We start from the raw sequence: 26,583 nt of genomic DNA, 5'->3' as shown, positions 1-26,583 counted from the left end.
CCCCTTCAGGGACCCAGAGGGAAGAGCCCCTCCTGCTCCCGCCCCCAAGTTTGACAAACATGACATGTGAGTTTCAAATCGTTTCCCCTACAAGTGAAGGCAAAGCGCTGTGTCCTTGGCCTCCCACCTGCGATCATGAGGAGCTTCTCCAGGTCCTTGATGATGTAAATCTGGAAGACTGCTCCGATTCCTGGGACGTGGGTGAGGGAGTTCTTCAAGACATTCAGCGCATACAGCCCTTCCTCGGTGCCCACCAGCACCACCTGCCAGGGCACAAGTCCCCAGGAAGAGCATGAGCGGGGCCATGTCCCCATTACCACCCCTTGACACGGTCCTGTAACGCGTGCGGCTATGGCCAGATCCCAGCAGACGTTGCCCAAAAAAAGCATCGTCACCTGGTCGCTGAAGGGCAGCGTGCAGTTCATGTCCAGACGGTCATCACCTTCCAGTTTCAACAGGGAGTTTCCGAGCAATTTCTTTTCACATGTGAAAGAGAAGAGAGAGAAAAAAGGAGGCCACAGTGAGGCTGAACTGTTCGTGACTGAACTGTCCAGAGAGACAAAAGCAAGAACAGAGGAAAGTTTAATGCCAGGGAGAAGGGCAAGTTACTCCTGCAGACACTCAGAAGCACACACCTGCTCCTGATTTGCCCCCTACTTTGATCTGAGTTCAAAAGGCAGGACCTGAATGTTACTGGTGTCTCTGGGTGGTGGTTAATTAGCGTCGGGGACATAACTGGGTTTAGATGCATAACTAAATGAGCACAGGAGACATAGATTCTGTCACACAAAACAAGCCAAAGCTGAAGGGTGTCACTGCAAAGGGTTAATAAGCCACGTGGACGCTCCTGCCCCTCCAGGCGGCAGCACAAGTGCAAAGCCCAGTGTCAGTGGCAAATCAACCAGCTCCTGAGTCTCTTTACCTGAGCCCACGCGGGCAGAGGCTCGTAGGAAGTACAGTCACGGCCCTATCGTACACACATGGATGGGGCGTTCAGTTAAAGGCTCACACGTGGGAGATGGGTCATCAACACAGCGCTTTCTCGTGAGAGGGAGGCTGGTGGCTAAGGACTTCCGACTGCTAACACTTAAAGTGTTTATTAGGAGCTAAGTGTTTGAAAAGAGCTGTTGGGGCTTTGGTGGTGGAAATGCCAGTGCGTGATGAGCACTGTTTGTATCCTGGAATGTTCCAGGAGGAGTGATGCCAATCAAGGCCTACCCACGTCTCTAACATCTTCAGGAGAAGTAGGATTTCAGACCTGCCTTTGGAAGAGCAGATCACGTAAAAGCAATTGAGCAGGTTATGAAAAAGCTTCCTGAAAGAGACATGGCTTTCGGCAGCCCTTTGTGCTGCTTGTAACACAAGCCTTTGAACCACGTAAACACATCTGGGTAAAGGAGAGAGAGCATTTCCTTCTAAGTAATTTGCAGCTGTGCTGCCAGAACTGAGACCTAGTATGCCCTGAAGAGCTGGCTAATGGTGGCGAATCCCTCATTCTAGAGGGTTCGGGCGGGGGGACCTGTGAGGCCAGACCCTGCCTGGAAGCCTGGATCTCTAGGGGCACAGAATCCCATCACCCTTCAGAGGGGGAGGCTGAAGGGACCCCCACCCAGTCAGCCCCCTCTACAAACACAAGCTCTGGCCCGCGTGCATACTCACAGCGTCGGCTTCCGCCTTTTCCCTAGACACTCTCCCACCTGCCACAACTGATTCTAAGGCGGTGACCCAGCGCTGCTTGTCGGGAAAGCTGGGAGCCAGCAAGTAGAGGGTCCTCCCAGGCCAGCAGGTGGTATGGGGGTGAGACTCCATCTTCAGGACATAGGGGACATCTAGGAGATTGGGCAGACAGCACAGGGTGGAGTTCGCCACCCACACCAGGAGGGAGGGCCAAGCCACCTGAGTCCCAGTTACATAGCAGACGTAGAGGTGGGGGGTGGGGGAGCCTCCTTCACAGGCTGATCCTGCACAGGCCCCCCCTCCCACCCGCGCTGAAGGCTGCAGCCCAGCCCACCTCCCAGGGGGTGCCTGCCGCCCCTCACCTGCTTTGGCTGTGTTTGCAAGTTCAGAAGCACCAACGGCGCCATGAATAGACACGTCCCCGTCGGGAAGGCACAGCTCAAATTCTTCCACCGGCCTCTGTCCAGCTTGGTGCAAAGAGGAAGGGCAGAAAGAAAAACAAAAGAACAGGAACAAGAACAAGGGGAGACGAGAGGAAGAGAGAGAGACGGAGTATGCATGGAAAGAGGCGCACGAGAACAGAGGGGGGAGGAGATGTGCAGAGAAGGCGGAGAGGGAAGATAAAAACAAAAGTAAAGTGTGTCAGATGAAGAGCACAGTCAAATTTCGGATGACGATGCAGATTTAGGGGTTAGTTGGCTGAGGCGGAAGTTCTCGGAAGGTGTATTAGCAGGTGGTATCTTCAGGGCAGCACCCTGCAGGGTCTTCAGAGGGGAGACCTATAGACGTGAGTATCGTACCAATAACCTTTAGCGGAGTCATTTGGGTTTTAATTTTCAAAAATGGAAAATTCGTAGAAGGCTTGCAACGCAGTCCGGAAAACAGAGCCTTCACGCCAAGACTGGGAGACCTGGGCCAACTGCGTGCAACGAGATTCCCCGACTCATTAATTTACCTTCTCTGGCTTCGTTGTCATAAATGAGGACTTTGGAGCCCTCCAGAACGATGTACTTCCTGTCCCAGCCTTGCTGTCCTCGCTTGTTATTCCTGGGAAGACAGACGTGGGAAAGAACTGTTTGAACTTGGAAGAAATGGGTGGGAAGCAAGAGTGGGGAGGAGAGGAAATCCCAGTAAAGATGCTTCCCTGGAAAACAACAGGAATGACATGCCGGGGTGGGGAAGGAAAGCTTCCTTCTACCCTCTGGCTTGTGGAGCTGGCCCTGAATTCAACTGATGTTAAGACACGTGAACAGGAGAGAAGCACACACACATTTAATTTTGTGTGTACGTGGGTGTCTCCACAAGCAAATAAAGCCCCCAAAGCAGATGGGCCCAAGTGCTTATATCCTAAGTCAAACGAAGAACAGTTAACTGTGGAAAAGTAACACGGTCTGTGCGCATAGGTTCTCCCCGCTGGCCTTGCCCCTGCTCTGAAGAGAAGAATGCTCCTTTCCTCCTGCTGCAGGAAGAACAGCTTTGACATGGGAGTATTATATCCTACTTTTCCAAGAGAAATCGGGGAGGTTAGAGTGTCCCTCTTGCACCTGCTATTTTCTAAGTGCCTTTAGCTCAAAACAGTCCTTTACCCCAAAGTGGCCTTTTCCAGACCGGCACATCCTGCCGCCCTTCACCAGCCACCGCTTGCCCACCCGCTGCCAGGCCAAACCGCCCTGCAGCAATACCTGGGCACCTTCATCCACCCTTCCAGGTGCAGGCTGCTGCTGGGCTCCTTGGACTGCAGACCCGGGGAGTTCATTTTGTCGCGGCAGAAGGCCTCGGTGAAGTGTGTGGCGTATTCGGCTGGCAGGCCACAGGTGGCTGGCAAGCATGTGGAGCACTTGGGGTGGCACATGACCTGACATTCTAGGGAAAAGCAGTGAACAGGCTGAAAACACACCCGTCTGATGCTGGACCACTCCCTGCCTCCACCAGCCAACTCCCGACCCCCACCCTGCCTGGCCCTGCCACTCAGGGCACCCCTCAGCCTTCCCAGGAGCCAGGCCCCTACAGAGACAGCCAAGCTCTCTCAATCCAGTCTTCCTGGTTTCTCCCAGGCTGCCACAGACAGATGTGCAAAGGACACATCTGCACATCTCCCTTGAAGCCAGGACACAGCTTAAAGGCAAGAAGACACCAGCCTGAGGGAAAGGAGCCTGGAAGTTCTCAAAGACCAAGGCATTTTGCACAGGCGATTGGAGTCATGGGCTGAAAATGCGTATAAATTCCCTCCTTGAACATGGGGAAAACAGTGTCCTCCCCCTAAGAATAAACGTGTGAAAATGAATGCACTATATCACGGGCTTCCCTGATAGCTCAGTTGGTAAAGAATCTGCCTGCAAAGCAGGAGACGTGGGTTCAATCCCTGGGTTGGGAAGATCCTCTGGAGAAGGGCAAGGCTACCCACTCCAGTATTCTGGCCTAGAGAATTATAGTCTATACAGTCCATGGGGTTGCAAAGAGTTGGACATGACTGAGCGACTATATGCTGCTGCTGCTGCTGCTAAGTCGCTTCAGTCGTGTCCGACTCTGAGCAACCCCAGAGACGGCAGCCCACGAGGCTCCACCATCCCTGGGATTCTCCAGGCAAGAACACTGGAGTGGGTTGCCATATGATGAGGAATGTTTAAATAAAAAAACAAACCACCACCGGACAGAACTTTAGTGGAGACGCACGGGGGCCCTACCACAAATGCACAGCGGCTGCTCTTACCGAGACACTTGGATGCCTGGCGCCCGAAGTGCACGGTATCCAGACACACAGCGCACTTCGTGGCTCGCATGTTCAGTCCCACGTTGAACCGGTGAGGGATGTTGTGGTGCATGCGCTCCTTAAGACGCCGGCTGAATTCTGGAGGGAAATTTTATTTTAAAAAATCAGAGTGCTGCAAAATAATACCATCAAAAAAGTGAAAAGACACCCACAGGATGGGAGAAACGTTTGCAAATCATCTCTCTGGCAAGGAGCCTGTAGATAGGATGTAGAAAGAACTCTTATGATGCAATAGTAACAAGATAACCCAATTAAAAAGTGGGCAAAGGATGTGAACAAATGTCTCTCTGAAGAAGATAAATAAATGGCCAAGATACACAGGAAAAGATGCTTGAGTCATTCTTCCTTAGGGAAATGCAAATGAACACCACAGTGAGATGTTAGTTCACGGTCACTGGATTATGGAAATGGGTGTTGATGAAGATGTGGAGAAATGAAGGTCCTCATACACTGCTGGTGGAAAAGCAAATGGTGCAGCCACTGTGGAGTCCAGAATTACCAGATGCCCCAGCAATTCCACCCCTAGGTCTATACCCAAGAGAACTGAGAACACATGTAGCCACAAAATTTGTGCACAGATGTTCACGGCAGTATTATTTATGATAGCCATAAATGGAACCAACCCAAAAGTCCATCAATGGACTAATACATAAACAAGATGTGATGATCACACAACAGAATGTTATTCTGCCATAAAAAAAGGGAAGAACTGATAAATGCTCCAAGATGGATGAATCGGAAAAACTATGCTGCATGGAAGAAGCCAGACACAGAAAGTTATACAAGGTGCATCCTTTATGGAAAATGTCCAGGACAGCAAATCCATGGAGACAGAAAGCAGACTGATACCTGTCAGATGTTCCATGAAGGGGAAAATGGCAAGTAACTGCCAATGAGTTTAGGGGTATTTTTCTGGTGGTCGACTGGAGGGACCAAAAATGTTTTAAAAATTCGAATGTGATGATTATACAACCTTGTGAACTTACTTAAAAAAAAAAAAATCACTGAATTATACATTTCAAACAAATGGATTGTATGGTATGTGAATTATATCTCAATAAAGCTGTTAAAAAAAAAAGCATCTTAGTGACAGATTGTGAAACTATTTTAACACTAACAGATGTGTCTAGATTTATAGGAATCAAATTAAGATCGCCATTATCTGGTTATTAGGAATTAGGTTTTATTTAAAAACACATTCCCGGTAGGAGATGGTTAATACGATGGCATAGCTGTTTGTGAGCATAAACAAACATACGCTTCTAAATCAGTTGTTTGTAAATATTTTAGTCATGAAAGGTATGTTTTCCAGATGAGATCATGGAGCACTTTCCAGAATCCAGTTTAAAAATCACCATTCTTGAACATATTTAAATAATTTTAAAGACTTCATTTTAGCTTCTTGCTTCAGATTATTTCATAGAGAATTTCTGTTCAATACAAGACCAATAATGTGTTATAATATTTTTATAACCAAAGTGTGAGTAAACAAACACATCAAATGAACTGAAGTAAGTTCCAGATGTACCAACCATGGTTTTGCATTATTTATGTAAAACATGAAATTTGCAAGCTTGTAACTGATGAGAATTAAAGTATGTTTATACTATGGTAAAAAAAAATTTACTATTCTGAAATACAGACTTTCTGACTATTAAATACATAGACTGACTGAAGAAGTCCCCCTTCATGCCCAGTTCTTCCATGAATAACATCCTTTTTAAAAAATCCAAGTTTTAAGCCTCAAAGAACTGATTCTTGCATTTAAATTCCAATCAGTTAAAACTAACAAGATTGATTTTTTCTGTTTAGAAGGCTCCCTTCTCAATAGTGACCTAACTAGGCAAAGGCAGCTTTAAATAGAAAAGCTCAGGATCCAAATTTCTGAATCCAAATTGGATTCTCCGAACAACAATGTCTTCTTCCCTTAACAGAAAAGTCATGAGGAATAAATAACATAAATGCACTCTGAACATGCCATGCACACAAAGGAGATGTTTGGAGTGTTACAGACTACTCAGGGAGCCGCTCTGTGCAACCTCATGGAAGAACCCGGGGGTCAAAATGATTTTCCTTTGTGTTAACAGCACCACTTTGAAGACTTTAATCAAAGAGTGAAGCTCTTTGATTCAAGGTGTTATGTAAACATGGGAAATGAGATGACATCATTACTAAAGAAGAAAGAAATGACAACAAAATTCCACTGAGACTGGCAGCTGAAGTGGGTTGATGGTGATACCCTGATATTAAACCACAACTACTCTGCTCTCCCTGTGACTTTCCAAACCAACTTCCTTGGCTTTTTTTAAAGTCCATCCCATCTCTAGGTAAATAGAGTACATTTGAAACCACAAAGAAAACTCCTCACACCACTGGTCTAAAGGTTGGCACAACCAACCTTCAGAATACATACAACCTTTAACCCAGGGACTCATTTCCCAACAACTTATCCAAAAGTCATAGCACCCATAGCTGTGCAGAGTGTTCACTGCAGGGTGTGTATGGAAACAAGGAACTGGAAATAACCTAAATGCTTGTCAATTGGGGTCTGGATTAACAGGTGAATTATAAACCCCCCACCATGGAATACCACGCAGCCCTCTAAAAAGATGGGGTCAATCCATACGGGTTAATATGAAATCTGCTAAAAAGACATTTTAATTAAAGAAGATGTTCTGCAGTGTACAGCACTGTGGGCTGATATTTATGAAAGCAAAGAGGATTATTATTTTCTCATATCCCTTAAATATGATTATATGACACCTAAATAATACAGACATGCAGTTAGTTTATGAGCTATGGCTGGAAGAATACAATGGTTGACTCTGGGTAAGGGAACTGGGGTGGGGAGAAGGCTCACTGCTTATTCTTTAGCCCTCCATATTATCACTTGTCATTTTCACCCTGGGTCTGCATTTCTCAGTCCATTTAAAAAAAAAAAAGTCAATGCAGGTCCAGTGGCCCCTTGAGAACGTACCCTCTGGAGTGGAAGACTCCTTCCTGCGGCTGGACGGCGGGGCGAGCAGGCTCAGGGCGCTGGGCTGGTGCTCAGGTGACCGCACAATGGCGGACATGGCGATCTGCTGCCTGGCGGTAGCCGGCGTAGATGGGTGTGGGTGGTCTGCAGCTTTCCGGTGGGCAGCTGGGGAGAGACCAGTCCAGCGCCTTTAGGTTAGTGGGGTCCCCCAGAGGCCCCAACCAAGTGGACTGCCCAGGGGCTGGCTCTCAAAGGCCTGAGACCACAAGGACACCCGGGGTGCCGTATGGGCCATGCCAAGGGTGCCGTCACCACCAGGCTGAGCTAGTCTCCGCTCATCTCCTTGAGACGGGCCCTCAGCCTGGTGCACCGCCCTCGCTGTCCAGAGCGCCCGTACCTTCCTCCCGGGCGGAGCGGAGCTCGATGCGGGTCTTCTGCAGGGCTTCCTCGAGCTCCGCGCAGCGAGCTTTCTCCTTCTCCAGAGCCACCTTCAGCTCATTGTACTGCAGAGGAACCTGTGTGGGCAAAGCAGGGTCCTCTTTCCGTCGACTAAATAAACCCTAGCAATGGAAACAGAGATATCTCCTAACTCCTGGAAACTGGCACTGGGAACTAACTAAAGGAACTCTGCCTCGGGACGAGCAGACCATGGGAGCCGGGCACATACTCACTGCAAGCGGGTTTAGTAAAAATGGCATGTGAAGGGGTGGGGGGACTGAGCCACAGCCCCTCCCAGCTGGCTGGAAAAAAATGGGGGTGCGGAAGTTTCCACCGAGAGGGTTAAAGATGCTTGAATTGCCACCACCTCTTCCTTTAGCAATCCCAAGGAGAGCCATTTCCTGAGACTTTACCCTCAAAAAAAAATTGGAAGTGGAGGATGGAATCAGGAGAGATGGTTCAGTAATCTTGCCTTGAATTTGTCTCATGATGCTTAGTTATAAGACACAGAGATGAGTGGGTTGCTTTTTTTTAAAAAAAAAAAAAAAACACAATACTAAAATGACATCAACAGAAGGGGCTTATGCCAAGAAAAAAAATGCAAATGGAATATGTATTGTACATGGGAGAAAAAAGTAAAACACAGGATAATGAGACTGAAAACAAAATTAACAACCAAAAAACACATGGGAATACCCTGACTACATCAAGTGACATAATCAGATAACAGTCCACTGCTAAAATAAAAAAGATTCACCATCAGCAGCACATAACAAGCACAGTCACACAGCACACAAGCAAGCCCGCGTCCGACAGCCACCACTGCTGTTTGCTTCTGCTGCTGCTCTTCTCCAGAAGGAGGACATCAGCATCATAAGACACCCTGCAGCCCATCTCCCCTTCCTGTACCATCACCAGTGCTATGCTGCCATCTGAGTGCCTCAGGAAGTTTCCAGCTCCTTAGAGACCTTCTTGAACTGAGAACACCTGGCCAAAACTACCATGAAGGCTGCAGTGGTTCAGGGAAGCATGCTTTGGGCTTATTAAAAATCTTCCCATGTGTATCTATCAGCCTGTCCATCCTGTCTCCTGGTCATTGTTTTCAATTGTTACCATTTTAAAGGGAGGGATGGAGCAGCACCCCATGGAGGGGGCAGCTATCCAGTCCAGCACTTTGGGCAGGTCACAGCAGCACTCTGGGCCCCAGTCTCCTACTGACCCGATCAGAGGGACTGAGCAGATGATGTCTAGTTTCTCTGGAGCCCCTTGTGCATGACTTGAGATTCCTTCTCAGGCCCCATACAGATGACCTATTAATACCTCTGGAATCCCATCCCTGTGACCTAAGAAGCCCTCTCTGTCTAGAATCCCATGTGTGTGCATGCTCAGCCTCTTCAGTCGTGTCCGACTCTGTGTGACCCTGTGGACTGCAGCCCGCCAGGCTCCTCTGTCCGTGGGATTCTCCAGGCAAGAATCCTGGAGTGGGTTGCTGTGCCCTCCTCCAGGGGATCTTCCCAATCCAGGGATCAAACCTGCTTCTCTTACATCTATCTGCACTGGCAGGCGGGTTCTTTACCACTAGCACCACCTGGGAAGTCCTAGAATGGCACACGAGTGGCCTCTAATCTCTCTAGAGGCCCTTACACACAAGCAGAGAACCCCCTCTGGAATCGGGGACGCCAACCTGAACACTCGGCCTTCCTCTCTGCTGCCTCCTCCTCCCCAGCTGCTTGGGAAACAAATCTCACTCCTTTAGAGGAAGGCAGCACAACTGTAAAGGCCATGAACACAGCACAGCGTGTCACAGATTCCAGAGTGACAACAGCCTCTCTTGAAGAGCCATTCTGATGATCTCAAAGCCTCTTTTTTCAACCCAAAACAAAGAAATTGTGCATTTTGTTTTCTCTGATGTTCCTAGGATTATCTACTCTGGTGACCTTCACGGAATCATCATGATTGAGCGAAACTGCCCACTGCCTGCTTTTCACACCCTCTGACCCACCTTTTTCTTTTTGGCAGGCTGGTCCATTTTGGCTTGCAGAAAATCGATGAGTTTGGTTTGCTGGGAAATAGTGCCTTCCATCTTCACCTTCTCATGAGAATAGAGAACCTAAGGTTCATGAAAACAAAAAGCACCTCAGATCCCAGAAGAAGCAGACTTTTAAATTTGATACTTTAATAAGAAATAAAGTCATTACAACACTAACAAATGAAAAATTCAACAAAAGCCACACTGAGCCAATTGTTACTCACTTAGTCCTGATCTTACTGCCCACCGTCCCCCACCCAACAAAGACAGACTCAAGTACAAAGATACGTGAAAAAGCAAAAATAGCAAATGGTGAGTAGAAGACTCTAGAGGGTGGTCATGATAGCAATTTCCCAGCTTCTCTTAACATTTGCAAAGTTTTCATAATAAAATACTGGTGAAAATACACAACACGAAGAGACTGCTCATCTTGCCAGGTGGCTTTGAGCCATCACACTTTGCCTCTGTAGACAATTTTTCAGTAAGCTCCCGGTGCTGGTTCTCACCTGAATGTTTTCCAGCTGATATTCCAGGTCACTCCTTTCTGTCTTCAGCAGATCAGCCCGATCCAGAGCTTCTTGCAGCCCTTGAGTCAGACGGAAAATATGATTCTTCTGCAGGTCCATCTGCTGCTGTAACTTGGCTTGCTGGTGGGGGGAGAGGCCGGAGAGAGAAGCCTCAGACCACACACAATGCAACGCGCTCTCTCACTGTCCCCACTCAGACTCATTTCAGAGGAGGCACCAAAATTTCAGCTCATTTCAGGATGACCAACTGTCTGATATTCCACAACGATGCATGAGCAGTTATCTCAACCACTGTTGAGAGAACTCACTTTGCGATTCTCCATGTGGCGTACACAAATGGGAATCATAGCACCTTTAATTCAAAGGGCGCCGCGTCAGTGCGAGAGACCAACAAGCACACCAACAGCCATGGTGGGAGGCGATGCTGCCACCACGAGGGAAATGGGGGGCGATCCCAGCGTCAGAACAAGTGTTAGTAAAACAAAATTCTGTTTAGTATATTGCAAATAGTTTTGTACGAGAACTCTCTCCAATTCTTTTTTTTTTTTTTTTTTAACTTTACAGAAAACAGGGCAGGCGATAAAGATACTGGCTTTATGGCTCTTACCTAAAATGCTTCTGTTTCTAAAAAGCAGAAGAGAACAGCTATCCTAAGAGGATACTGCTTGGTTTCACCCAACCCCTGGCGTCCAATCTAACCCTACTAGCAGTGGCCCAAACACTCCCTTCCCCAGGGGCCTAGACCGTCTGTGGACGGAAGGACAGAGAGCTGTAAACAGCTGCTCACCATCACCACGGGGCTTTCCCAACAGGCGAGGGCAAACCTCAGTGCTCTCTGCCCCAGCAGGCCGAGAGCTACAGATGACCTCGGTTCGCAGAAACCTCACCACCATATTTGTCTTCCCTCCGCTGATGTTTGCATTTCCATTCCTACTCCTCAATCCCCTTCCTCTTGAGAGGCAGCTGATTCTGAGGCATCATAGTGTCATGGAAAAGAACCTGGGCTTTAGAACATTCCAGACCCTGGTTCAAATCATGACTTTTTAAAAAAATATTTATTTGGCTATGCCAGGTCTTAGCTGTGGCAAGTAGGATCTAGTTCTCTGACCAGGGATCAAACTCAAGCCCGGTAGTGGGAGCATGGAGTCTTAGCCACTGGACCAAGAGGGAAGTCCCCTGACTTAACTCTTATCAGTCCTATGGCCAGGGGCAGCTCACCGCCTCTCAGACCCTCAGTCTCTTCATCTGCAAGTGGGGGTAATAACCCCCTTCTCTGGGTGACACACCAAGCCCAGTGCCCAGCACACAGCAGGTGCGCGATGAATTTCAGCGCTGCCTCCTGCATCCTTCTTTCTCTCGATGCAGTCCAGGTGGGCCCCTATCACTTTTCCATCTGCCCTTCCTACCCCAACCTACTCCACCAGCCCCTCTCCATCCATCCTCTGTAAAGCAAGAGGTACTGATACTAACTCAGAATCACCTGCCCTGGGTGCATGACCTAGAATTTCTGAATCAAACCACAGAACGCCCTAAAATACAGAACAACAAAAGAGAGAAAACAGCGAAGATAATCTCTTCCAGGGAGCTATCCGTCCCCTGTAGCACAAATGATTACTTCTGTAAATTACCCTCTTTAGTTTCCTTCCGCTATTTTAGGACAACACTAATTACTAGGCAGGAAGCAGAGAAACAAGTACTAGGGACAAGAATCTGTTTGGTGACAACCAGGCCCAAAATATTTCTCTAGAATCAACACATCAACTGTCCATTAGCTTTCCAAGAAATAGGCTGCTTATTTACTACAATAGAAAACAAGTAAGTGACATTGGTGCTCAGTGAAATGTTTTCCAAAACCATTTACCTGCTTCCCAGAGAGCGGTAAATGGAGGCTATTCCTGGTTGGTGGTAGACTGAAAGGAGGGCTCCAGCCACGTGATTAGATCTGTCCACCAATTTTATGATAGTGACAGGAAACTGGGAGGAAGCAGAGGAACTAGACGACAGAACCAGAGTGGGAAACACCCCTGGTAACAGGGAGGATGGGCCAAAACCAACAAGAAGGCTTAACAGGATGGTATTAAAAAAAAAAAAAAAAGTCAAATAAATAAAGATGTTTAAAAAAAAAAAAAAAATATGTAGAAGGGCTGGTGGTGATCTAACAGATCAATGGGTGTCAGTGGTGTGATAAGCCACCCAAAGAGCCCAGGTAGTGGTGGGGCCGTGTTGTTCAAACCCCAAGGACTTCTAGAAACTGTTCGGAAGGATAAAACTACCAGAAAAGAACATTCCAGTCCTGGTGGGACTTGAAATGTTTCAGTTAGAAAAGAAAAGGTGACATGGAGTCAGGAGAGCTGAAGAGATAGCAAATCTACTGTCACAGGGATAATAAAATAAAAAGTAGCTCTCTCACAGAAGTATCACACAGAGTGTATGAGCTAATTCATGGAAAGTACTCAGGCATCTGGCATGTGGTATGTGCCAAATGAAACATGAGTTATTTTTAAAAATAATAAAAGAAAAAAGAAAAACAAGTTATTTTTATTACTAAGCAAGTAATATGATCATTAATCAATATTAACTTCCTACTTTGGTTGGAAATATGAGACTACTCCCTGTTTTCAAATGTTTTGCTGTAATAGAACCAATGGTTGGAAGTTACAGGCTTTAGTTCAAAACCAGAAAGGACTTTCTAAGAGTTAGAGTTGCCAGAAAAATGAGTTGGGCAATCTTGAGTCACTTTAAGTCTTGAGTCCCAGGTGCCCCAAGGCCCACTTGTGAGGGTGGCCGGGGAACGGATTCTCTACCTCGGCAGGGGGATTATTTGACAGGATTAGCAAACGGACTTGGAGCTCTGGTATTACTTCCAAGTCGGGACTAGTCATGCCTGTAAACAGCAGTGTCAGAAAAGTTTCAGAGGCCACTTTAGGCCTGAGAGAAAAGATCTGAGAGAAAGCTCTGTTACTGAAGTCTGCCAGGGAAAGGGTAAAAGAAACGGTGGTGCAAGTGCTAGGAATTTGTGTTAAATGACACACAAAAATTCTCTCCAACTGTGAGACTCTGATTCTGGCTCCATGTACAAGAACCTGTACCTAATGGACAAGACAGGCAAGCTGAGCCCCCGACCACCTGCTGCCACAGGGCCCACCCCAAGCCAGGATGCCAGCCGCATCCTTGATGGTAAAGATCACTGTTTCCCAGTGCTCTCAGGTCTCAATGAGATCTGCCTCCAAGCCAGCGCAGCCAGATGTCTGTCTTCAAAAAGCCCTCTGTGAGGTGCAGACAGGGGAACTGGAAATGTTCCCCAGTAGTTTTAGAAGTGAGAACAGGGGACTGAATCAGGATGCCAGCCTTCTATTTCTAGTGTTGCCACTGACTCACCACGTAACCTTGGACCAAAGCAGAGTTGTTGGGGCCAACGCTCTTTCCTCGGAAGGAAAAGAGGACAGGCGAGATCACTGATTATTTCTGTGCTTCCTGTTTCCAACGTGTGTCCAAAGTGGGGACACTGCCTAGTGGGGACACTGCCTAGTCATTCCAGATAAAAGACCATTCTTTGATCATTCTCTATCTTTTGTCATTCTCTATTTGACAATCAGAGAGGTTTAAAAATTTCTATTATAATATTCTGAGAGTCACCTTTGGTGAACTTTCTACCTGTGTGTAATATTGATTTTATTTAAAAACTTTTTTGTTGTGGTAGAATATACATAAAATTTACCATGTTAATCATTTGTGTTATTTTTGGCCACACCATACAGCATGCAGGATCTTAGTTCCCTAACCAGGGATCTTAGTTCCCATACCCTCTGCACTGGGAGCATGGAATCTTAACCACTGGACTGCCAGGACTGGTGGCATTAAGTAGAGTCACGTGGTTGTACATCATCATGGATCCATCTCTAGAACGTTCCCAACTATATTTTTAAAAGTCATTCTAGAAAACATTTTATGCTCCCCTGCAAAATGTGTACCACATTTTTCAAACTTAATAGCATAGTTACAATACTTCTACCAGCAGAGCCTCTCAGGGGCTACAGGAAGCACACAGTAAAAGCTCCATTTACCAGAACAGATAACCTGGTTGATTCAACTGTCAGGCTCATTGTGGCTTAAACAGAACACTCTTGAGTCTAACTTCTCGTGAAATACCTTTATAAACTGCATTTGTCCTGACAGGTCAATTCTAATGAATTAAGACAAATTATCAGTGATTCAGCCAAACCAAGGCTTTGGTTGGGGGAGTTGTCCTCAATTTAAACAGAGATTTTCAGAATTCTATTCAAAGGTACAGGAAATAACTAACATAAGGATTGGACTGGTTTAGGAGATCAATTTGAACTTTTTGTTTTGTGTCTCAAAAGCAGGGTGTCATTTTTTTTGCATTGAATTAATTGGATGTTCAAAAGTTTTCATGAGATTTGGCATTCAGCATCACCTGATCAGGTCTCTGTCCCGTGCATGAAGCTCATCAGGCCTCAAACTTAATACACTCTGGATATTAACTCTAAAGAACAATTTAACTCAATATCTACTTGCCCTCATATTTAATAAACTTCCAGTTAGCACTTACTCACTATGTGCTTGACACACCATTAAGCACTATTTGGAAGGACACAATGACAAAGAGGCCCCAGGGCTTCTTGACATGTTCTTTCAACGTGTTAAACACCTTCCAGAAAGTACCCAGTGACCACCTTACTCTTCCTTGAGAATTTCAACCTTGAAATCTAATTTCTTAGTTTGGACCTGCCCACCTGAGGCCAAGTGTTCACTTCTGAGAGTATGCCTGGCTCTATTTACCATGCATCTTACACCCACCTCTTCCAGAAGCCTTTGTTTGAGCTCTCGTTCTGTCTCCAGCTTCTGTTGTAAACTTCGGGCATTCATTTCAAGCATGGCGTGCTTCTTCTCCAGATCATTGAGCTGGACATTTGGAAAAATTGGCCGTGACACATTTAGGAACGTTATATGCTAACGACTTTTGCCAATATCCACAAACCTTCACAGCCAAAGAAAAATCAAGATCTAAGGGTCAGAACATAAACACTGGTTTTTAAAAGTGAAGTGAAGTTGCTCAGTCATGTCCAACTCTTTGCGAACCCATGGACTATAGCCTAACAGGCTCCTCTGTCCATGGAATTTTCCAGGCAAGAACACTGGAGTGGGTTGCCATTTCCTTCTCCAGGGGATCTTCCAAACCCAGGAATCGAACCTAGGTCTCCTGCATTGCAGGCAGACGCTTTTACCATCTGAGCCACCAGCGAAGTCTAAAGAGTCGTGTTTGTAATTGTTTTACACTGTATGTGTTAGTTGTGTCTGATTCTTTGCGACCCCAGGGACTGCAGCCCATCAGGCTCCTCTAGCTCCATGGAATTCTCCAGTCAAGAATACTGGAGTGGGTAGCCATTCCCTGCTCTAGGGGATCTTCCTGACCCAGGGATTGAACCCAGGTCTCCTGCATCACGGGCAGACTCTTTACCGTCTGAGCCATCAGGGAAGCCCAGGTTTTTAAAAGCATACCACAAATGTCCATGTCAAAGATAAGCCTTATGTAGGTTATTCTGTTAGGAGAAGATATTATTTCTAAGGGATGGGTCATACGTGTAGCTAGCTGTGACAAGTTCTAGGAAGATGACTTCTCCAAAATTTATTTATCTGACATGCTTTGGCTGAATTAAATCATCATATTCCAAATGCTTGCTTACTTGCGTGGGATAATATCAGAACTCGGATGAAAGGGCAGACAAGCTCTCTCAATGATCTTGTATCAAGTCACAAAGGCAGAGGGTGGCCCTTAAGTAGACATATACACAAATAGTGACTACTCTGTCAAGTGATGATTTTGATAAGAGGTATGGAGGAGAGAAATTCATCCTGAATGGCCTGTCACTGGGAGAAGATGGGCTCAGAAAGTCTGGAGTCTTAAAGGATGGGTAGGACTTTGCTGTAGAATTCTTTAGGACAGTCAGGTAGAAAAAAATGTCCTTCGAGCTAAACACCGAAAAGCTCATTTATCTCTAAATAATGCATTTACTTTTTTCATGGTTAAATAACATATTTACTTTCCTCATGGTTAAAAAAATTAGTAAGCCAGTACCAAGGAACTCAGGAATATTCCTGAGTAGCAAGCTCTAGCTTGAATCTGGTCATTACTATGAAATTCCAATAAGAAAATAACCATGGATCCCCAAAAAAGATTTACATTCATCACAATGTTATTTATGACAGCAAAAAAACAAACAAAAAAAAAACTGGAAGAAGTTCAAATTTCTAACACAAGCAGAATGATTAAAATAGGTGTCTCTGTGTAATTGTTGTTTCTAGAACTACATGTTCAAAAAATATTCACTAATTCAGGAAAAGCCCCTGTTTATGTGATTTTTTTTTTAAAAAACGATGTAATCCTGTTTATATAAGAATCTAAATTTATTAATATAAATAAATAAATATAAATTGACCAACATAACAGTGGTGACAGATTACCAGTTACTTTTTCTTTACTTTTCTGTGGTTTCTATATCTTCCACAATGACCCCAAATAATCACTTCTATAATCAGAAAATTAGTTACCCAAAATTCAGAGGTCAGATTATGTGTGTGTGTATGTGGGCGCACACGCACACAAAACAGTGTGTATGTGTATATATGAAACAGTTGTGTGTATATGTGAAGTTTCTCTGACCTGCACTCTTACCTGTAACACAGAAGCACCTATTCTAAATCTCTTTTGAGACTATTAAAATTTTTCAAACAGCAGTATGTCACTTTGTAAATATAGAGTGCTTCATGGACAAGATGTGTGTATTTCCAAAGTGGAATATGAAGACCAGCACTGTCCTCAGATCCTGCTGCGTCCTTGGACTTAGAACCCAGAGACGCTGAGGCTTCCTGCCATTGCAGCACTGGAATGAGCAGGAGTCCTAGCCACCCCGCACTTCCCAAGGATGCTCAACGTTAGATCCATAAAGGCTTTCAGAAATCAAATGCCAGGAAAGAAGAGTGCTGTGCACCCAGGTCAAAATCTGGACCTCAGGGGCCCTGATGGGCAGATATCAGGAAGTCATTGACCAACTCTGATACCCCAAGCACCCACTACCCCCACTACTGCCAACCAAGAGTGTCCCTTGGGGAAGCACAACAGTGAGACTTGGTTTATGAAACACGCCGACCATGGATTGAGCGCATGTGAATACGGGCTAAAAGAAGGAAGTATACATGCATATCTAGAAGGCAGGAGGGACAGGGGCTGACCTTGTCGGAGAGGCTCTCGGCCTTCAGCTTCTGCTCCTTGAGAGCCTGCTGCAAGGCCAGGATCTCGGCCTTGTGCTCCTTTACTGCCAGCTCGACCACCTGGCGCGACTCAGTGATCCTCTGGTCGGCCCTCGCCCTGTGGGGAGACACAGGCACGTTCAGAAATCCCGTCATTGCCACCCTGCAGGAAGGAAGCCGGCCCGGCTCGGACATGGATAAGCAACCAAACAGGCTGCAGGCTGGAGAGAGCCCAGCCTGACCCCTTATTCCGAATTACGTGGAGTGAGGATGTGACCCACTTTAGGCCCTGGGTAAAAATACTCTTAGCAGGTAAGGTTCCTGTGAATATAAATGCACTTGGAAGGGCTAAAGGGGATGAGGCATTTTTCCAAATGCAACTGGGCTGAAAATGGGAAAACGGTTACATCCACCTGCAGAAGCAGGAAGGAATGAGGTCCCACTGAAGGAGCACCGTGCAGAGGACCATGTGGGGCCCCATTCGAGCAAACAATGCCTCTCCTTAAAGCAAGAGCTGAAGTGTTCTGGAAACTGAACCTTGAATCTGCTGGGTGTAAATAAGGTGACAGAAGACAAAAACTGGAGCACCCTTGGAACATCACTTCCCCTCCCCAACTCAGGTGTTCTGTTTTGCTGCTTCCACATCTGGACTTAGACAGGCTCCTTCACTGGCAGCTCTCCTTCTCGACCCAACAAACCCAAGTCTTACTCAGACTCCAAGGGTAAACTAGAAGGCCATGTCCTCCACAAAGCCCTTCCCAGTCTTCCTCTCAGAAGTAACGTCTTCTTGTTCTGGACCCAAAGCATAAATGTACTACTGGCCTGGCACAACCCACTCTCTATTTTAGGTGATAAATAGTTCAACGCGTAGTTTATCTCCTGCACTAGACTCTCAGCCTCTAGAAGACAAGAATTAAGAATTATATTTTAGGGACTTCCTTGGTGGTCCAGTGGCTAAGACTTCTCACTCCCAAGGCAGGGGGCCAAGTTCAATCCCTGATCAGGGAACTAGATCCCACATACCAAAACTAGCAACAGGCACAGCCAAATATATAAATATTTTTTTAAAAATAAGAATTATATTTTACTCATCTCAGATCCCACATAACACCAAAATAGAGGAAGGAAAAAAAAATGGGGGGTGGGGAAGAGAGCCAAGATCTTTCACAATTGCTCCTGAAAGAAATATATGAAAGATCTCCCTATGTGTGTGCTAAGTCCTGTCCGGCTCTTGGAGACCTTATGGAGTGTAGCCCACCAGGCTCCTCTGTCCATGGGATTCTCCAGGCAAGAATACTGGAGTGAGCTGCCATGCCTCCTCCATGGGATCTTCCCCAGCCAGGAATGGAACCCAAGTCTCTTCTGTCACCTGCACTGGCAAGTGGGTTCTTCACCACTAGCGCCACCAGAGAACACTTTCACGCTTGGTTGTGCATTCCTGATGCTATGGTCAGACTCTGCCCCCGAAACTGTCTACAAAGGACTCTAGAAACAGCTGGGCTAGGAGCTGGACTTGCGAGTGGGAGGGAGGGGTGTGTGTGAGAACAACCAGAACATAGGGTGAGGACGCAGGAGCTCAAGAGTTCAGGGGGAAACAGTAACAGGAAGACTTAAACCAGCAGCCCTCTCACATTAGCAAATACCCTGAAAGGGAAGATGTCCAACAGGAGAATATTTCTACCAGTTTCTCTTGAAACTTACGGGTTCCCTTTGCTTCCAGTCTTTCTTAGTGTAGTTGATTTAGCACAAATTATACCTCCAAGACAGCCGTGAGTCTACTATGGTCCACCAAATGTGGGAAATACTGAAATGAGTCTGACAGAGTCCAGATAAATGATAAATACTTCCACGAATAGTTATCTTGCTCAGGGAGTTCAGAGTATTACGGGACACTAAGTTTCAGGGAAAGGTGATGTTAGTGAGGTTATGCAGGATGAATAGGATTCTGTTGGGAAGACATGAAGCACAAGGTGGATACCAGCCCATAGGGTACCTCTCTGCAAACTAGGAAAGGCATGTGTTCTTCAAGACCGTGCACGTCTACCTGTTGGTAACCTGTCATAATATACTGGTTCTGTTAAAATGAACGCTGTCCCACCAGGAGCTGGGAAAATGTCACGGAAGATCTTCAAGTCTATTCCCAGGAGCATGCAGCGCATAACCTGCACACCCGCGACCCTGGCAGGAGGGAATCCTACACTGGGAGAACTGCGGAAGTAGAGGAAAGACACTACCTGAACTCAGGATTACTACTGCCTACCAGGAAAGGAAGAAAAAATAAAAAATTGTAAACTATTCTTGTAGAGCAGTTGTTCTCAACTGGGGGCAGCTGCCCTCCGCCCCTGCCCCCAGGGGACACCGGGCAATGTCTGGAGATGTTCCCGGTGGTCACAACTTGAAGAGGGAGCAGCTACTGGGATTTAGGGGGGCAGATCCAGGGAAGCTGGTCAGCACCTTACCATGTACAGGACAGGCCCCCATCACGAAGGACTGTCCGGCCCCAACTGTCAATAGTGCCAAAGCTGGGGTAGAGGGTTGACCCGCATCACACATGACCAGTATCAAAACAGTGATGGTCTTGTGACTTCCCTGGAGGTCCAGGGGCTAAGACTCTGTGCTCCCAATGCAGCGGATCCAGGTTCAATGCCTGGGCAGGGAACTATTAATAGATCCCACGTACCACAATCAAGACCCGGTGCAGCCAAATAAATATTATAAAAAAAAAAAAAAAAGGAGAGTGACAGTCTCGCTACACAGTCACAATGACACAAAATCCAAGGAAAGAGTTTCTACAAAGAAGCACTGAGACACTTTGCCCTGCTGACTCCTGGGGCCCTGCACTGGCTGACTGGTCATTATCTCCTCTACTGGCACCGTCCGTATTTACCTCGAGGATGACTGACCGATTCTGGTTGCCCAGAGTCTCCCAGCTTTAACACTTAAGTCTTACGTCCCAGCACCTGCTCATCCCTGGTCAAGCGGGGGCACTCGCCAGGAGCTCTCAGGGTCATCCTGCCGCTGCCACCTGCCACTGGCTCTCTACCTACATGAAGTCCCACCTGCTCTGCTTTTCGGTGTCCAGCATCCTCTGCAACTCTCGAACCCGACACTCAAACTGGGACTTCTCGTCACCAAGGACACTCCTCCAGGCCTCCCACTGCCGCTCCTTCTCCAGCAGCTCGTCGTTCAGGGCCTCCAGGTCCATGACCTGCTCCTCCAGCATTGTGCACGTGGTCTTCAGCGCCTCCATCGTCTGCAAATCAGCACCACTGAGTTGTGCCTCATAGCAAACGAGGATTTCCCGGGTGGTACTTTTGTCGGATCAGTTTCAGAAAAGCATGAGCTTCTAACTACAGTCTGAAAGACACTATCTTTTTATCCTACAGACCAAGGGAGTTAGACAAGAACAGATGAAGGGCCATTTCTACTGACATCTTATAGAAAGAACTCAGAGGAGGGCCAGGGAAAAGAGACCACGCTTAACAATAAAGTAGCTTGGGAATTACCTGGCAGTCCAGTGGTTAGGACTCCCAGCTCTCCCTGCTGAAAGCCCGGGTTCAATCCCTGGGTGAGGAACAAAGATTCCACAAGCCTCACAACTCGGCCAAAAAAAGTTTTTAAAAAATAAATAAAGTGGCTCACGAAAGCAATCTATTCTATTTTTAATGGTTTTAAACCAAAATTAAGAACAACTATACATGGAACTTCCCTGATGGTCCAGCGGTTAAGACTGCGATTCCACTGCAGGGGGTACAAGTTTGATCCCTGGTCAGGGAACTAAGATCTTGCAAACCATATGGGGTGGCCAAAAAAATGAAACAAACAAAAAAACCCAAACTACACACTTCTAAAAGCTGTTTTTAAAACTCGCAAACCTGCAAAGCGCTGACATGACTGGTTTTACTGACAGGCTCAGTCTGAGAACACTTGGGAGAGACATAATTGGCACTTGCTCCAGAATCTAAAGGGGCTCCAGGTTTCCCAAGGTCTCCAACACTATTCATGGTCCTTACTTGCTTCTGGCTAGTGAGCTGCATCTCCCTCTCAGTGATCTCGCGGCGGAGATGGTCCACTTCACTTCGCAGCTGCACAATCTCGTCGTTGGCACCAGAGGCCTCATCGAGTTGTTTAGACAAGTAGAAGTTTTGGTTGTTGAGCTCGGCATTGTCCTCCGTCAGCTGGTTTAGCTGCTCCTCCAAGTCCGTGATCACCTAAAAGAGGAAAAAATCTGGTTACACATGGAGCAAGTTGGTTGGAAATGAGAAATTGCTTCTAAAGCCATATATACTCGAACCTCTGTGGTAATGATGACCAGCATTTGCCCATCCAGCCCCCGAGAGCCAGCCTCCAGCTGCCATACCCGCCTCCTTAGCGCCCAAACCCACATACGCTGTGGGAGAACAAGAAATGTCTCGAATTCCTTCTGACTCAGGATTCATCAGGAAAACATGGCAAGAGCAAATCAATCAAAAGCGACTGCCATATGGAAGGGGCAGCTTTAAATGAGATCAAGTTCATAATAGAATGTGGAGGATGCAAACTGAGAAAAGAGGAAGAGTAGAGAGACTAGTATCACAATCAGCTAATTAAGCTGAAATGCCCAGGACATCATCGACAGAACATTATCATGGGAGATGGTCTTAGAAAGCAAAATAAAGCTCTTATCAAGGAAGACTGAATGAGAGAGACCTAGAGTTATTTCAATAATATCTCAGGTAATAAATTTAATTTCATGCAACAAAAGAAAAAAAGGAAAACTTAAGGGACGTTCAGAATAATCCTGAAAATATAATACCGTATGGATGGCATAACTTTAAATGGTTCTTATACAGCTGGGTATCAGAAAATGGGAAAGCACGCATATGAAATTGTCATTTTACTGAAAGAGATTTAATCTGATTTTGCTAAATTATTTCCCTGCTCAATGGTGGAATGACTTCAATTTCAGCACATTTAGCTTTCCTATTCTCTTTGCTGAAGTTTAGTACCAGCGCTTGCAAAGAGCTTTTACATATAATACTTTCGAAATTTAAGGGCAATTTTCTAATAATAGTTGGAATGAGGCACACAGGCAGTAAATTAAATTTTATATAACAGAAAGGAGTAAATTAAAAGGAAATGCCTCTGGGCCTATGGTTAATTGTTTCCCATTTTCAAACCTAAAGCAGATTTAGTTTCTGAAACGTTGCCACTGTTTTCGTGACTAACTCCCTGTCTTAACCCCCTTTGATTATCAATTAAAAAAAAAACCTTACCAGGCACATAGAATTAAAGAATGTCAATTAGATAGAATTGTTCAGTGCAGTTCAGAAAACACAGCTTTTCATTTTGTTCACTGAGCTGATGAGCTTTTAATGCAGTAAGTGGTCTAGTAATTTGTACTTTAATATCAAAAGCCTTGTTAATTCCTACTATACTGGCTTGAGTAACGCTATCAGCTACAAGAAAGGGAATAAAGGTTATCCGGTCCAGTTCTTGGCTAAACCTCCTTCTTTATCAGCATGAGAAAAAAAGGGGGAAATCTGCAAGTCTGTCACTCCAAGCAGGCATTTGTGCTTCACAAGAACGCTTGTACCACCCTTTGAGTAATATGGTTACATCTCCCTAAAGCAGAAACAATGAATAAATGGTGCCTAATAGTTCAACAGGTCTCCTTCCTACACACAGTAAAGCCATTCCTTACGATGGTTTTTCTCCTAGACTCCAAATATCTTCACTGTGCTTCCTTTTACCTCTGCCCCAGAGCGAAAACAACAAGACTGATGAGGCAAACCCCCTAGAAGTCCCAGATAAGCCATCTTGAGCTTGGCTGTGTTGGTTTCTCCACCTATGATGCGGAGGTAAATACTATATAGACAACCTTCTCTGTTGCTCTGGTTTTAACATTTTGGATTTTTATTGTATGACAGTCTCCCTTAACGTATCATGTGAAATACAAGAGACAAAAATGAGTGACCAAGGTGTTAGTGAGGCATCAATGGTGGCCCAGGGGGAGCAAATAGACTAGAGAAAATCTACCTATATAAGAATACATACGCTGCCAAAATAATTTGCCATTCAAAGACATATTTAAGCCTTTAGGCTCCTATTCACTTTCTTTGACTCATTTAAAAAAAAGCCCTTTATTATATGCCCATTTCTGCCACCTCTCCTCCCCAAATTAGATTATAAAGTGCTAAAGAAAAAGACACTCATAAAAAGTCAGGGAGGTGCCAAGACTATTACTCTCACTTCAAGTGAAATGGACCCACTGAGTAGGAAGGGGCCTTCTATTTCCTTGTCCTCATCGCGTTTTCAAAGGGTCTCCTGTTTCTGATTTCTAGTTATAGTTTGTGGTGGCTGGCTTTGTGTTTTGTCATTATCTGTACTACCTATTTGACAAAAGGAGGATCATGTGTTTGCAGGAAGCATTCAAGAACTTGTTAGAGTGCGTTAACTGATCCAGACGTTGTACATATTCTTTCTGCCTCGGCCATAACACACTTAACTGCTGGAGTTGCCCACTTAGCTGCTGGTGGTATTAAGGGTTAGACGTACTCCCACACAGAGATATTGAGCTGATCTGAGACACAGGCAGTAAATTAATGATCTCTATGGTTTGGGGAAAAAAAAGGATAATAGGCAATCTGCAATTCTGAACCAGATTACATAGGCAAGGAGAATCCTTAGGTCCACTTTGTGGGCATATTCTCTCTACACCAAGGGCAAATGATCTGTGCCCTGTACCAGGAGACTGTTAACCTTTCAACCCCAAGGATACAAGGCAGCAAAGAGAAACTACACAGCTGACTCCATCTCAGTGGCAAAAAAAGATGAGGGAGATAGCTCCATAATGTAGGGGCCAGCAGAGCTTTCTGATATGCTGTTTGTACAGATAAGAGATCTGGGTAAAATTCGAACAGAAAACAGGAATACAAAAAATGTACCTACTCTCAGTACCCAAAAAGAAAATGTTCTAAGGTCTCTATTTGGGGTTATCTGTTGCTTTTCAAGTGAACCTCGTGGTTCTGCGATATATAGGTTACCTTTCACACCTCTGCTGGGCGAGCAGCAGAGAGAATGTTACCTGGTAAACATCCAAGAACATACCAGAGGTGAAGACACCAGCCAGACAATGAACATCAGGCTGAAAAGACACAGGCTGACGTCCTATTTTAATGCCTCATTCCTTCTTGAGGGTGGCTATTTGCATATTATTTATTTTTAATCTTATAGCTGACAGATTGATTCATAATTAAAACCATGTCATATGTTTGCCCACCAACTCCTCTCCAGAACAGACTTAGGTAGGGTTTTAGGTGCCAGATTGAATCAAATTCTTTTTTTAAATCTCTTCAAAATATAGAAATGGCCTGATCCTGAAAAATCTTACTGCTCATGAGCTTTTTAAAAGCTGCTAACTGGGAGCTCCTATCGATCGAGCTATTATAGGAGTTTCCACTGATAATGAAGATGACATTTCCCAGCAGAGACAGTCTTGGACAGCGGTGCCGAGAAAGGAGCATCTGTGTGCTCTTCTAAAGTGTCTGCAAAGCAGCCTTTGAACTTGCGGAAGGATAACTGAGATCCACTAGTGCTGCCAAGTATTGTTCTAAAGTAGTGGTTTTCAACCTTTTTTTTTTTTTTAAGGAGCAGAGCTGTTTTCTAAACAAGATTCTGTTCTAAACCCAGTATGAGCAAATAATAGTTATCACTGATTAGCACATTCTATGGACCAGGCCCTGTACAAATGCTGATGCATCATTTAACTTTTGCAGGAACCTCCATGAGGTAGGTATTATCAAGTTTCTGATTCTGTGACTCGGTGTTTCCTAGATTTTACTGTTTCAGAAATCTGAATATATATGGGAACTAAACAGCTGTCTCTCTTCCCTCACCCAGTTCCCAAAGAGCAGTAGTTAAGTGAACTGTACATCCTACAATCAATGGTGCATTGGAATTGAGGACATATAATGTCACCCCATTTTATGGACGAAGAAATGGAGGCTCCAGTGTATAACATCACACAGGTTACTGAGAGGCCAGTTTAGAATCTCAGCTAGTCTATCTGACTCCAGAGCACATAGTTTGGACCCCCAAGCCACCCAGCTGGCCTAGCTGAAAGGTGGGTAGATGTCACTCTCTTGGGTTCCCCCTCCCACTAGGGTAGATCCCCAAAGGCTTCAGAAAGCCAAGGGTAAGTAAACGAAGGATTAGAAGTAATTGTTCCAGGAAAAGCAAATTTGAGGAATAAAGAGAGTATAAAAGTTATATAAGAAAGTAACCAATTTCGTAAGTTAAGAAAGTAACCAATTTTATTCTATATATTGGCATATCCTATTAAAACTAGATTTCTGATTTTAAAAATGGGGTGGGGAAGGGTGGATAACAAAAGTGCACAGGAAACTCTTGAGAGTGATGACTACAGTTGTCATTTTGATTGTTTTGCTAGTTTTAAAGATACACACACATTTGAAATCTCATTAGGTTATTGTACTCCAATTATCCCTCAATAAAGCTGTTTTAAAGTAAATAAATAAATGACTTTTTTAAAAAAAGACTAAAGAAGAAGAAAACTCCAGATGAATGGAACAGATTATGGATGTACACATTTAAATGCATCCAAGATTATTTTAGGAAAAAATAGTAATGCAAAAAAAAAAAAAAAATCACAGTGCTAAAATCATCTATATCTTATTCAGTGATCATTTATGAGCATGTATGTATATAAGCAGATAACTTTCATGTAAAAGAAGAAACCAAGACAATTAACAAACTTTAAAAGTAAAGCAAAAGAGTACAGGAACAGAATGTATCAATTTCTCAAGGAAGGGAGGTGAGAATGGAGGAAATCAACAGATATCCCTAAGGCAGGCTCACCCCACATCTGGCCACTGGCATCAGGCAGTACAGACCT

The 26,583-nt window shown here is 45.3% G+C and overlaps 1 protein-coding gene across 9 annotated transcripts in view; it reads right to left on the bottom strand.

Annotated features, from left to right (window-relative positions):
• The window catches only part of CIT (citron rho-interacting serine/threonine kinase), a 175,291-nt gene that overhangs the window by 14,760 nt on the left and 133,948 nt on the right, over positions 1 to 26,583 (bottom strand). For 4 of the 9 annotated variants that reach the window (XM_070769560.1, XM_070769555.1, XM_070769563.1 and 1 more), the window contains 16 exons: positions 21,701 to 21,898; positions 20,747 to 20,940; positions 17,670 to 17,805; positions 15,237 to 15,341; positions 10,398 to 10,538; positions 9,865 to 9,972; positions 7,822 to 7,984; positions 7,425 to 7,589; positions 4,388 to 4,525; positions 3,360 to 3,540; positions 2,633 to 2,724; positions 2,040 to 2,144; positions 1,660 to 1,829; positions 923 to 967; positions 396 to 476; positions 128 to 263 (listed from right to left, as the gene is read on the bottom strand). In XM_070769560.1, coding sequence (XP_070625661.1) covers positions 128 to 263; positions 396 to 476; positions 923 to 967; positions 1,660 to 1,829; positions 2,040 to 2,144; positions 2,633 to 2,724; positions 3,360 to 3,540; positions 4,388 to 4,525; positions 7,425 to 7,589; positions 7,822 to 7,984; positions 9,865 to 9,972; positions 10,398 to 10,538; positions 15,237 to 15,341; positions 17,670 to 17,805; positions 20,747 to 20,940; positions 21,701 to 21,898 — 2,158 coding nt within the window. The remainder of the gene's footprint in view (positions 1 to 127; positions 264 to 395; positions 477 to 922; positions 968 to 1,659; positions 1,830 to 2,039; positions 2,145 to 2,632; positions 2,725 to 3,359; positions 3,541 to 4,387; positions 4,526 to 7,424; positions 7,590 to 7,821; positions 7,985 to 9,864; positions 9,973 to 10,397; positions 10,539 to 15,236; positions 15,342 to 17,669; positions 17,806 to 20,746; positions 20,941 to 21,700; positions 21,899 to 26,583) is intronic. The other 5 variants (XM_070769557.1, XM_070769561.1, XM_070769559.1 and 2 more) reach the window with 3 other exon arrangements.

The sequence above is a fragment of the Bos indicus genome, chromosome 17, assembly GCF_029378745.1.
Source record: "Bos indicus isolate NIAB-ARS_2022 breed Sahiwal x Tharparkar chromosome 17, NIAB-ARS_B.indTharparkar_mat_pri_1.0, whole genome shotgun sequence".
Lineage (NCBI taxonomy): Eukaryota > Metazoa > Chordata > Mammalia > Artiodactyla > Bovidae > Bos > Bos indicus.
Note: the sequence above shows the minus strand (reverse complement) of the source record. Positions and strands in the feature narration are given on the sequence as shown.